This window comes from Pelodiscus sinensis, chromosome 1 (assembly GCF_052426305.1).
Source record: "Pelodiscus sinensis isolate ZL-2025 chromosome 1, ASM5242630v1, whole genome shotgun sequence".
NCBI classification, from domain to species: Eukaryota; Metazoa; Chordata; order Testudines; family Trionychidae; genus Pelodiscus; species Pelodiscus sinensis.
The window spans coordinates 345,353,305-345,365,657 of NC_143052.1; the positions used below are offsets into that span (position 1 = coordinate 345,353,305).

At 53.6% G+C, this 12,353-nt stretch overlaps 1 protein-coding gene across 1 annotated transcript in view; it reads right to left on the reverse strand.

Annotated features, from left to right (window-relative positions):
- The window catches only part of RNF169 (ring finger protein 169), a 48,212-nt gene extending 41,732 nt beyond the window's left edge, over positions 1 to 6,480 (reverse strand). The window contains exon 1 of the mRNA XM_075919595.2: positions 6,148 to 6,480. Coding sequence (XP_075775710.2) covers positions 6,148 to 6,457 — 310 coding nt within the window. The 5' untranslated portion in view covers positions 6,458 to 6,480. The remainder of the gene's footprint in view (positions 1 to 6,147) is intronic.
- Positions 6,481 to 12,353: the final 5,873 nt, after the last annotated feature.

Genomic DNA, 12,353 nt, shown 5'->3' on the forward strand with positions numbered 1-12,353 from the left:
CAATGGTTTCAGGACTGAGGTGGCTGTGTACATTCCCAGCAGCAGAAACGTAGGCACTGTGGGAATTCTATCACCCATCAGGTTAGGCAGCAGCTGAGCAGGGGTTTCGAAATATTAAAATTTTGCATGTAAGCATCTAACATAGCAGTTAGGAACTTCAGTTTCCCTGGTGAATCCCACCTCAAAGACCTGTCCACATTATCTTAATTGTAGCAGAGAAACATCACGGTTTTAACACATCCCCTACACAATGTTTTCTAAACCTCAGAAAGCTAAACCCAGTCCTCCTCCAACACTGCCATTTATTAAAGTCCTACACACAACATAAGTCATTCAAGAGGGAATATATCATATTCTGAAGATCTACACAATCTTCTCTAACAATATTGACATTTAAAATATCACTGAGTTAACACCTGCTGCAAAGCATCTCAGAGCTACCCCTTCAGGTTTGCTGCAGACAACAGTAAATCACCTACTTTGGGGATTCATTTTGAATGTTTTCCACACAAACAAGGCAGCTAACAATTTACTTACCTTTTCAGGGGAAAAAAAAAGCAGATAAAAGGACACTTTACGGGTTAGGCCACACCTTAAATTTAGGTGACATGGATGAAAGCTCAAGTGCTGAGGCTCAAGCCAGTAACACAGTAGCTACAGTAAAACTCCGATGGTCCGGCATCTGTTGGTCTGGCACTCCTGATGGTCTGGCACCATCAGGAACCTGGAAGTGCTCCGGGCAGCTGGACCATTGGAGCTGCTCTGCCCCCAGCTTCCCCTTTCAGCCGCTGCTAAAACTGACCAGCAGCTGAATCGGGGAAACTGGGGGCAGAGCAGCTGGAGTGCTGCTGGGTAGGTCCCGTAGCGCTGCACCTCGGAGCTGCGGGACCCAACTCGGCAGCACCCCATCTGTCCCCGATTCAGCCGCTGCTGAAACTGACCAGCGGCTGACTCCAGGAAGCCCGAGGCAGAGCTGCTCTTCCCTGGCTTCCTGGAATCAGCCCCTGATCAGTTTCAGCAGCAGCTGACTTGAGTACACCTGGGGCAGAGTAGCTGGGGTGCTGCCCGGTTGGCGCGACCAGACCAACCCAGCAGCGTCTCAGCTGCTCTGGGCCAGGCTTCTGGATTCAGCCGCTGCTGAAAATGACCAGCGGCTGACTCCAGGAAGCCCGGGGCAGAGCAGCTCTGCCTCCGGCTTCCTGGAGTCAGCCGCTGATCAGTATCAGCAGCGGCTGACTTGGGGACACCTGGGGCAGAGCAGGCGGGCGGCTGCCGGGTTGGTCCAGTAGCACCGAGGAGTGGCGCGGTGGGACCAACCCGGCAGCACCCCGGCTGCTCTGCCCCAGGCGTCCCCAAGAGCAGTTGGGGTGCTGCCGGGTTGGTCTTGCCGCACCAAGGGTCGGTGTTACCGGACCAACCCAGCAGCATTCCAGCTGCTCTGCCGCAGGAGTCCCCGATTCAGCCGCTGCTGAAACTGACCAGCAGCGGCTGAATCAGGGACGCCTGGGGCAGAGCCAGACTATCGGAAGGGGGGCTATGAGGGGTCTGGGGTGGCATCCCCCCCACCCCAGATCCCTTATAGCCCCCCCCCTTCCGATAGTCCAGTAAATCTGATAATCCAGCACCCCCTGGGTCCTAAAGGTGCCGGATTATCGGAAGTTTACTGTACACGCAGCTACAAGCTACAACTAGAGTTGGCAAAACTAATCAACTGGATTAACAGAACTAACGGATTAGCACTCACTTTATGCTATCATGTTGTTTCAGAGAAGAGTGTCAAGGTAACTGCTATAATGAAGACAACCCCAATGTTAGTGTTTCAACATGAGAAAGTGAACTAGCTAATCTGTTTACACTATCCAGTCTCTACAGTGTAACAGATGGACAAGGAATTAGCCAAATGAAATGATTTTACTACTAGTAAACATTTTGCTAAGATGACTCCTTTCAGCACCATATTTTTTTTCTTTTCCTAATACCATTCAGATGAATTGACCTTACTTTTAATCTGCTGACTAACCTGATGCCAAAGAAAATACCTCAGCAATCATTTACTTCTGGACTATATATTTTGCCAGCTATAACTTTACTACCAATCTGCCATGTAAGGCTACAGGAACATTTTCAACTCCTGTCCCAAAATAATGGTAATTAGTTTTAAAGACTTTGCACTATTACTTAATCTGAAGTTAAGCCTATACCAAAAATAGGAATAATACATGTATCCACCACCCCATATCCTAAATCTGCCCAGAATTGTTTTTTCTAAAATATATTCATGTTGTCACTATCTGTTGACTGAAATAGCCAAAAGCTATTTCAATACAGTAGTCATTTTATTTTCTTTCATTCCTCTCCCCTATGAGCAAGACCTATTACAACTTTCTGCAGAGAAACTCATTAAAAGCTCAACATTTTAATACAGGTTGAACCTTCTAAATCCAGGACTCTCTGGTCCAGCAACATCTGTGGTTTGGCAGAACCATGGATGTTGCTGGACTAAAGAGCCCCAGAGGCCGGGAGCAGGAGCCAGCTGAGAGTCGCACAACAGCTGGGGAGCACCAGCCCCAGCCAAGATTGATAGGGACACCACCCTCGTGTATTCCTAAACCCGCAACTGCTAGAAGCTTGGACTGGGACATAGGGAATGGATCACTCAAAACTGCCGTTCTGTTCATTCCCTCTGAATCATTTGGCATTGGTCACTGTCAGACACAGGTTACTGGGCTAGATAAACCATTGGTCTGACCAGTATGGCTGTTCTCATCAACGGGAGTCCAGTCAGTTTCAAAGAGTTGAAGTAATTCTATGTACTACCCTTGACTTGTCAGTGTTTGTAGTATTCAAATCACACTGTTAGCCAGCCATGCTTTTCTCTTCCATATTGGTATGAAATACACAAATAAAACAGGAAAGTGACTACCTATTTAGAGGACACATTAAAATTGATTAACTATATGGTGTAGTTAAATATAGTGTGGCAATGGCACCTTTCCATCTTCTCTTTCAATTCACCATTTTAAGAAGTTATTCTAACATTAGCAGGTCAGCTCTCAAATTAAGGGTTTGGGGGTTGTTTTTTTTAAGTTGATCATGTCTCTTGACTACAGTCGCATGGTCAATGCAGATAGTGTGAGAAGCTATCAATTCCTATAATGCTCCGAGATGCAAGAACCTGTTGTCTCCATTGGCCACGACTCTGAACTTTAAAGAGGGATCACATTTGCAATCTATTCTAGTTTCCTGAAAGCTTGTGTGGCCTTTAGTCTAATGGTTAATTACTGATGTGACAGGATATGTAACCCTGAAGTAATATTCTCCCTCAGTGTAGAGCTACCATTTTTGAAAGTCAATCGTATGAGACAATGGAATGGCTTATGTTGAGAAGCAGTAACACAGAGGCAATACCAAGAAAACAATCACAATACATTATGACAAGTTTATAATCTACCCCAATTAGAAAGAGGGTTCATGCATCACTAAGTCAATATTTCAAGCTTTCTGTAGACTCGGGCACACAGCCTGCAGGATTATTATGGATTATTTATTTGGAAAGTTCTCTATACATCTAAGACGACTAGAAACAATGTATATAACCCCCATCCTCCTTGATACCAGGAGGGGAGAGAAGCTCCTTCACAACCCAGAACCCTGCCCCCAGATGAGCCCAACACACTTAGTACATGTTAACTCTCACACTTCACTATGTAACTGATCTTGGGGCTCCTGCATAGCAGGGATGTAAGAGAGCAGTTGAATACTTGATTACCTGATAAGCCTAGGTTTATTGGGTAGTCAATCCAGTACTTGACTACTCTACTTGCATTCTCTCCCACCCCCATGCAAGGATATGGAACGAGCCAGCTGCTCTGGGGGAGGCTCAGCCACAGCTCCACTCTCTGCCCATCCCACGTGCTGGACTGACACTGCTCTCCTGGGAGCCCTGCTCACACATGGCAGACGGGGAAGCGGCTAGGGCTACCCAGCACTGGGCCAGGAGCTGAGGACCAAAGCTCAGGCAGGCAGAGCGCAGCAGCCAGGTGAGCTCGGCATGCCCAGACTGGGCTCAGGGAGATACAGGCTCACTGCACTAGCTGGGCTGGCAATGCTCTGCCAATGGGTCTCCTGTGGCGAGCCAGGTGGATACCACAGCTGGGCTGGGAGCACTCAGGGTTCCCTGTGGGCTGGGCAGGCAGGGGCAGTGCCTCGGGCCAGGCAGGCTGCTTGAAGGAGGCTTCAGCAGCTAAGCTGGTGTGGCTGGGCTTGCTGCTTGGCTGGAGTGAGCCCAGGCTGGGCGCTTAGTGCTGTGCACTGGTGGCAGCAGCCAGGGACCGGAGCGCACCAGTCTCCGGAGCTGGGTCCCGGATGGGTGCTGTGCAGCTCAGCCTGGATGCGCCGCAATCCGAATGGGCAGAACAGGGCAAGTGGTCGAGGGCAGCTCACGTGGCCCGGCCTCCACTGTCCATCTGCCCTGGCCCTGTGATTTTCGGCCGGGCTCTGCCTGTCTTCTGCCCAGTCTGTGCGGTGCCTGGGTGCCACTACTTGGAACATTGGGCAGCCAGTGCGCAGCCCTCTCTAGGGGAGAGCCCTTGCCCTTAAATGGCCTTGGCTTCACTCCACGGGGCTGAAGGCACAAATAGGCAAATCAAGTGCCCCGCAGCCAACCCAGCGCTGTCTTCCCAGAGCCCAGCCACCCTGCCTGGGGTTGCTGTGGCCCTTCAGCTTGCTCTCCAGCTCCAGGATATGTGCAGTGGCCAGGCACGTGCTAAGGTTCCCCCACGCCACCATAGAGCAGACAGGAAGGCAGGGGAAGGGAGTTAAATGAGATGCGCTGGGAAGCCATGTCCCAAACAAAACTCACCTGTGGGCTGCCCCTTGCCAGGCCAGCCCAGCATGTTTCGCTGCCCTCAGGGCTGGCCGCCGAGAGGGGCTGCTAGACCTGGCATGAGCTGGGACTGAGCCAGCCTGGCTTAAGACCAGCTCATGCTTAGTTCAGAAGCTACTCCTACTGCGGCTCTGCAGTAAGTTTAAATGTAGTAAGAGCTGGGCTGCCTACACACCCAGCTCTTAATACATTTTAAATGCAGAGCCGCAGCAGGGGTAGTTTCCCCATTGACTAATTGTGTAGTCAATAGAAATTCTATAGATTACTTGTTTTTTAACATCTCTTTTGCATAGCCCAGCACCTCACTCCAGAGCTAAGCCCCACACACTCAGTGAATGTAACCTTGTATCACCTCACTGTCACTGATCCCACCCTCTCTGCCCAGCACCCCACCCTCGAGCTGAGCCCCACACGTGTAAGCAGGCAGGTCAGGCTGGTGTTATCCTGAGCTAGGTGTGAGACAGTGGAGTGTGTGTACAAAAAACAGGTAGGTTGGGGTACCCTGACCCAGGTGGGGGAGATTTGAGGGCCATGTGGTGCTGGGGGGCAGGGCAGGCTGGGGTATCCCTGGCCAGGATCCCAGGGACCAATGCACAGCTCAGTGCACCACTCCTGCATGTAACCACCACACTCCGCTGTGTCCCTTATCCTGCCGCCCCCAGCCGAGCACCCAGGCAGGGCCCCGCACTCTCAATCTATGTAACCCCCCATCCACAGCCCAGCCCCCAGCTGAGCCCCACACACAGTGCATATAGCCCCCATCCCCTAGCTCAGACTGAAGCACTCAGTGCATGGAACCTCCGCCCCCAGCTGAGCCCCGCGCGCTCAGCACATGTAACCCCGCCCCCAGCAGAGTCCCCCTGCCCAGCGCCCCGCCCCCAGCTGAGCACCGCGCGCTCAGCACATGTAACTCCGCCCCCAGCAGTCCCCCTGCCCAGCGCCCCGCCCCCAGCTGAGCCCCGCGCGCTCAGCGCATGTAACCCCGCCCCCAGCAGAGTCCCCCTGCCCAGCGCCCCGCCCCCAGCCGAGCCCCGCGCGCTCAGCGCATGTAACCCCGCCCCCAGCAGAGTCCCCCTGCCCAGCGCCCCGCCCCCAGCTGAGCCCCGCGCGCTCAGCGCATGTAACCCCGCCCCCAGCAGAGTCCCCCTGCCCAGCGCCCCGCCCCCAGCTGAGCCCCGCGCGCTCAGCGCATGTAACCCCTCCCCCCCAGCCCAGCTGCGCAGCCGAGACGGGGCCCGGGCAGGCTCCGGAGGGGGCCGCACCTTCGTCCGGCGCGCGCTGCTCCCCGCCTCCTGCGGCCCCGGGCTCGTTGCGGCCGGCGGCCCGGCCCTGCAGCCGGCGGGCCCAGGTGGAGAGGCGGCTGCGGCAGAGCGGGCAGCAGAGGCCCGGGCCCTGCAGGCAGCGCTGGAAGCAGGCGCGGCAGAGCGAGTGGCGGCAGGGCGGCGTCACCGCCTCCACCAGCGCCCCCCGGCACAGCGGGCACTCGGCCGCCGCCGCCTCCTCCTCGGTCGCCAGCCGCCGCCGCCGGCCCCGCCGCACCGCGGCCCGGCCGCCAGGGCCCGCCGCCGCCATCTTCTCAGCCGCCGAGGGGACGGAGCGTTAGGCCGCGGCGCCGCCCACCTCCTCCATATTCAGCAGCGCAGGATCGTTAATATGCATGAGCGCGCGCGGGCTCGACCCTTGTCCCCGCCCCGGCGTGAATATTCATCAGCCGCTGCCGAGAGGCGCCGCCCCTCTGGTGAATATTCACGAGCTCTCAGTCTCCTCTGCGTACAGTGGGGTGCACGCGGACTCCATATGCCCAATGGAATGGAAACTTCCCCCGCCTGGGCCACGGATCCCCACCCTGCCCCCAGCACCCTCTGCCCCCAGCCAGGCCAGGGATCCCCCACCTGCCCCCAGCACCCACTGCCCCCAGCCAGGCCAGGGATCCCCCACCTGCCCCCAGCACCCCACTGCCCCCAGCCAGGCCAGGGATCCCCCACCTGTCCCCAGCACCCACTGCCCCCAGCCAGGCCAGAGACCCCCCACCTGCCCCCAGCACCCACTGCCCCCAGCCAGGCCAGGGATCCCCCACCTGCCCCCAGCACCCCACTGCCCCCAGCCAGGCCAGAGATCCCCCACCTGCCCCCAGCACCCACTGCCCCCAGCCAGCCCAGAGACCCCCCACCCTGCCCCCAGCACCCACTGCCCCCAGCCAGGCCAGGGATCCCCCACCTGCCCCCAGCAGCCCTCTGCCCCCAGCCAGGCCAGGGATCCCCCACCCTGCCCCCAGCACCCACTGCTCCCAGCCAGGCCAGGAATCCCCCACCTGCCCCCAGCACTCACTGCCCCCAGCAGCCCTCTGCCCCCAGCCAGCCCAGAGACCCCCCACCTGCCCCCCAGCACCCCACTGCCCCCAGCCAGGCCAGAGACCCCCCACCTACCCCCAGCACTCCCCAGCCAGACCAGGGATCCCTCACCCTGCCCCCAGCTCCCACTGTCCCCAGCCAGGCCAGGGATACCCCAGCCTGCCCTGTCCCCCAGCACCCCACTACCACCAACTAGGGATGTGAAGAAACAAGTAATCAGCTAATCATGTAGTCAATAGAATTTCTGTTGACTACACAATTAGTTGATAGGGTTGGAAGCCTCCAGGAGCTATCTGCCCCCTGCTGCCGCTCTGCAGTTTAAATGTAGTAAGAGCCAGGTGTGCAGGCAGCCCAGCTCTTACTACAGTTAAACTGCAGAGCTGCAGCAAGGATAGTTCCTCAACCTGGTGTGAGCTGGTCCTGAGTCAGGCTGGCTCAGTCGTGGCTCGTGCAGGTTCCAGCAGCTCCGAGGGCAGCGAAACGCACTGCAAAAGCCAGCAAGGGGCAGCCCGCCGGTGGGCTTGGGGATGTGGTTTCCCACGCATTTCATTTAAGTGCTGCCTACCATGCATATCGTGCAGCTGGGAGGAGAAGCCCAATGGCCATGGCATCCCCCTCGGGCTCTGGGAAGGCAGCACTGGGTCGGCGAGGGGCACTCGACACACCTATTTGTGCCTCCAACCCCGCGGAGCGAAGCCAAAGCCATTTCAGGGGGGTGGCTCCCCCTCGCTGCCCAACATGCAGGGAAGCACCTGGGCAGAACCCAGTGGAAATCGCAGGGCCAGGGTGGGCGGACAGTGGAGGCCGAACTGCAACCCGATCGCTGCCTGCACCCACGGGAACCCGCTCAGCCACTCGCCCTGCTCTGCCCCTTCCGGCTGTGGTGCACCTGAGCCAAGTACACAGCTATGGGCAAGCTCCGGTCCCTGCCCCATAGCCCAGTGGGCTGCTGCAGCCAGTTTATTTTAAGTGTCTGTATAGAGGGGCCTATTTGAAGCCCTAGGGGGGTGGGTGGGCATCAGTCTGCTCACTTCTTAAAGCCCCTCCCCCAGCCTTGCGGGAGGGACAACTAGACCCAGGGCCTAATTGATGTCGGGGGACAAATAAAGATAAAACAGGCTCAAGGAGTGCAGGTCACAGGTTTAAAATGAGGGAACAGGATGGCAAGCTCCTCAAAGCTGTCGATGGAGCCAGTGGACACCACCCAGAGGAACTCTGCTTGGATACGTGACACTAGGGAGGAATGGAAATAGGCACCCTTTTGTCCAGCATCCTCCTCCTGGTGCTATAGTCAGCGGCTTTCGCCAGGGCCAGGAGGAGGTTGACACGGTCTCCTGACTTTGTGGGGCCACGGATGGGGTGTGCATAAATAATGAGGTGTATGTAACCCACACACTTAGGCTGCGTCTAGACTGGCATGATTTTCTGCAAGTGCTTTTAACGGAAAAGTTTTCCGTTAAAAGCATTTGCGGAAAAGAGCGTCTAGATTGGCACGGACGCTTTTCCGCAAAAGCATTTTTTGCAGAAAAGCATCCGTGCCAATCTAGATGCGCTTTTGCGCAAAAAAGCTCCGATCGCCATTTTCGCGATCGGGGGTTTTGCGCAAAACAAATCTGAGCTGTCAACACTGGCCCTTTTGCGCAAAGGCTGTGCGCAAAAGGACTTTTGCCCGAACGGGAGCAGCATAGTATTTCCGCAAGAAGCACTGATTTCAGACAGTAGGAAGTTAGTGTTCTTGCGGAAATTCAAGCGGCCAGTGTAGACAACTGGCAAGTTTTTCTGCAAAAGCATTTGCTTTTGCGGAAAAACTTGCCAGTCTAGACACAGCCTTAGTGTGGTTCACTGTCCCATATACTGACATTTAAACCATATAAGAACAAGAGACCTCTACAGCCAAGGTTGAGTGCCAGCTGGCTTAATAGCTCAAGCTGTAGTGGCTCCTTCCCTAAGCTTCAGAGGTCCTAGGTTCAAATGTGCTTGGTGGTGGTTTACACTCAGCACCTACCCTACGCTTGCTCCAGTGAGCGCTCAGCTGCCAGAGCAGTCTCCACCTATATTTTGGCTGAGTGCCTGGCTGGAGGTGTGGTCCAGGGCTCTGCGCAGTGGCTTTGGCCTGACTTGCCATGGGAGAGCCACCTGCAGAATGTGGCCAGTGTAGCAAGCCTGTATCTCCCCAAGCTCAGCCTGATAGTGCTGAGATCGCCTGGCTGCTGCACTTACCCTGCCCAGGGTTCTGTCCTTGGCTGCTGGGCAGCCCTGGCCCCTTCACTGCCTACCAGGCATGAGTGGGGTTTCTGGGGGAACAGGACCGGTCTGGTGTGTGGGATGGGTAGAGAGTGGAGCCACAGCTAAGCTGGCTTGCAGGGGTGGAATACAAGTAGAGTACCCGACTACTCTCTTACATCCTTACCACCAACCAGACCAGGGATCCCTCTCATTGCCTCCCTCCAACCTGGACCAGGATAACACCAGCCTGACATGTGCTCTTCCAACCCTACTGCCTATGTCAATAGCTTCTCCCCATTTGCCCTCATGGTCTCTGCCAGAGCACAGATGTAGGGGAAGCAGGAGCCCTGTTTCCCACCTAGCTCAGGAGCAAAAGATTGGGGAGAGCTGGAGCCAGGGGTTTAGTGAATAGTGTAGGGGGCAGCCTGGGAAAGGAGGGCTGAGGTGTGGGGGAGAGGGCGCTGTTGCAATGAGGGCAGGAGTGAGCATGGGGAGAAGGAAATGCAGGAAGCTTTCACCAGTCCTACCTTTCTCCCTGTTAATAACCCATTTCCCATCCTCTCTCAGCCCCACTTTTCTACATCTCGCCCTCAGCCAGCTTTTTACCTCCACGCTGGCTAGAGATCCCAGCATGGGGGCAGACGGGCTGCCAAAACCCAGCACTACAGTGCTTCCTCGAAAGGGATCCCTGCTGTAGGTGCAACAGGTCTGCTCAGTGCCCAGTGCAGGACAGCAGGTAACACTCTCTCTCCTACTCCTGCCCCCTCCTTGCCTATGCTCCGCTCCCTCCCACATGCCCACAGCCAATAGCAAACACTTTTACTCACCACCAGATAATGCTTAAAACACCAAACCAAGGGCTGAATCACCACTGTACACATAACTGGGATGAAAAAGAAGCTAGGTTTATAAATCTCTGCCCAGAACTGGCAAGCTAACTGACTCTTACTCTGGAAGGCTAATGCTTGCTCTCAAATACAGACTCTAGGACCACAGACAAGAGGTAGAGAGGATGTGAGAAACCACAGTATAAATCCAGAGAGGGGAGCTGGGCAGCCAGGGGGTGAAAGAAGCATTTTCTACTTGCATGTCCAGAATAGGAAGTGAGCATGAAAGAAATTACTCCACAATAGTTGAAATGTAAAGGGACTAGTAAGCGAGGAGAAAAACAAAACATGGATAAATAGAGCTAGGGACATGGAGAGACACCAAGTCAAGAATGACCAGCAACAAAATCACAGATGGAGGGTAACACTACTCCTCCCTTTGCAGATGCCACAGTGAGCAGCTCTGTATAAAGCCCTATTGTTCTCAGCTAACCAGCTGCTTTAAATTCCCATGGCTCTTCAGGCTACTTAAGAGCCTGTTCTTGCTCTCATCTACCATAGAACTCAGACTGCTCCCATCTATACTATACCACACCATGTAGCTCAGGCCTCTCCTACAGCTTTCTCTGCCCCCAATAACCCACCATAAAACTTGAGCTATTCCAAAACCCATTCTTGATAACATTGCTGTAACACCACCACCACCAAAGCCCAAGTCTTCTTCTCTTTAAAAAGATGCTCAACAATCTTGTAAAAGTCTTCTTTATTTGCCACTGCTATTATAGTTATTTACACCTTCTCTTTCTAGGAAACCAGCCAGATGCTTCTTTTAAAGTCCTTAAACGGTAGCAATTAAATCTACTATATATTTGAGAGGGGTTGTCTTCTGTTTGATCAAAAGCTCTTCTTAAAAGGTAAGAGCTAGAACCACCAAATTGGGTATACAGCTTCCTCTTACCATAACTTAAAGCAACGTAAGGGTTTGGTTGTGCCAGGAAAATGGGATGTGCTTGGAATGGGACTGTTTCTCATGAAGCCAAACAGAAAAGTGACAGAATCACCAAAGCAAGTACAATCCTCACAATTGACATAATTTGGTCTCTTTCAGCATTCATTCAGTTAAGATAAGCCAGAAAAATAGGATGAACCTGGAATAGGATTCCTTCTCATAAAACCAAACAGAGAAGAAATAAAATGGAGAAATTTGGAGTAGTGCTCTCTTTAGGCACTAATGGACAATGCCAAGTAAATCTGCTAGTATAATTCTAATAAAAACAGGCTAAACCTGCTTGTTTCTGTAAATTCAGGGAAGCACCACAGGTAAGATTAGCATATTATAAACATCTGTTAGGTTAACTGTCCCAGCAAGAAGGGCCAAACAGCAATCAAACCCTATGGTTTAACCCTTGCTGGTGCTAGATGCACCACTCCAAGATCTCTTTCCAGAGATTACTATATACTGCCATACTGCTAGAGTTGAGGAAGACTGCTCCAAACCGCAATCTCACAGCATCACAACCCACCACAGAGCTTGGGCTGCTCAGAGCTCCATTCTCATGTCCCATGAAGTTCCAGCATCTCCAAAAAGAGAGTCCTTTGCCATTGATTTCATTTGGCTTCCCAACTTTTTTCACATCTGCAGCCCCCAAACTCTCTCCACAGTGAGAACACAAGATGGTGGAGAACCAAGGCACTAAGATTAATGAATTTAGAGTCTAAGATCAAGGGGATGTAGGCGAGGGATCTTGTCATTTTACAACTGCAAAGCGACAGGCATAGAAACACTGCCATACAAGTGACCGTGGAGGTCAATGCTGTGCACCTCTTGAGATCAGTGTTGAGTAGAAGATGCTTAGCTGTATTGTTTTAGTAATAACACAACAGCAATAATTAGCTGATGTTCTTCAGATGTTTAACAATAACAATCCTTGTGTGAATAAAGCAAGCAAGATCTGCTCTGCAGAGCAAAGTAAAAAGAAAACAGGGCAGATGGGTCTTCCTCGCTAACAGAGGGATAGCTTTTAAATATTTTAACTGTGGAAGATGCAAAATTAAGGAGGGTTA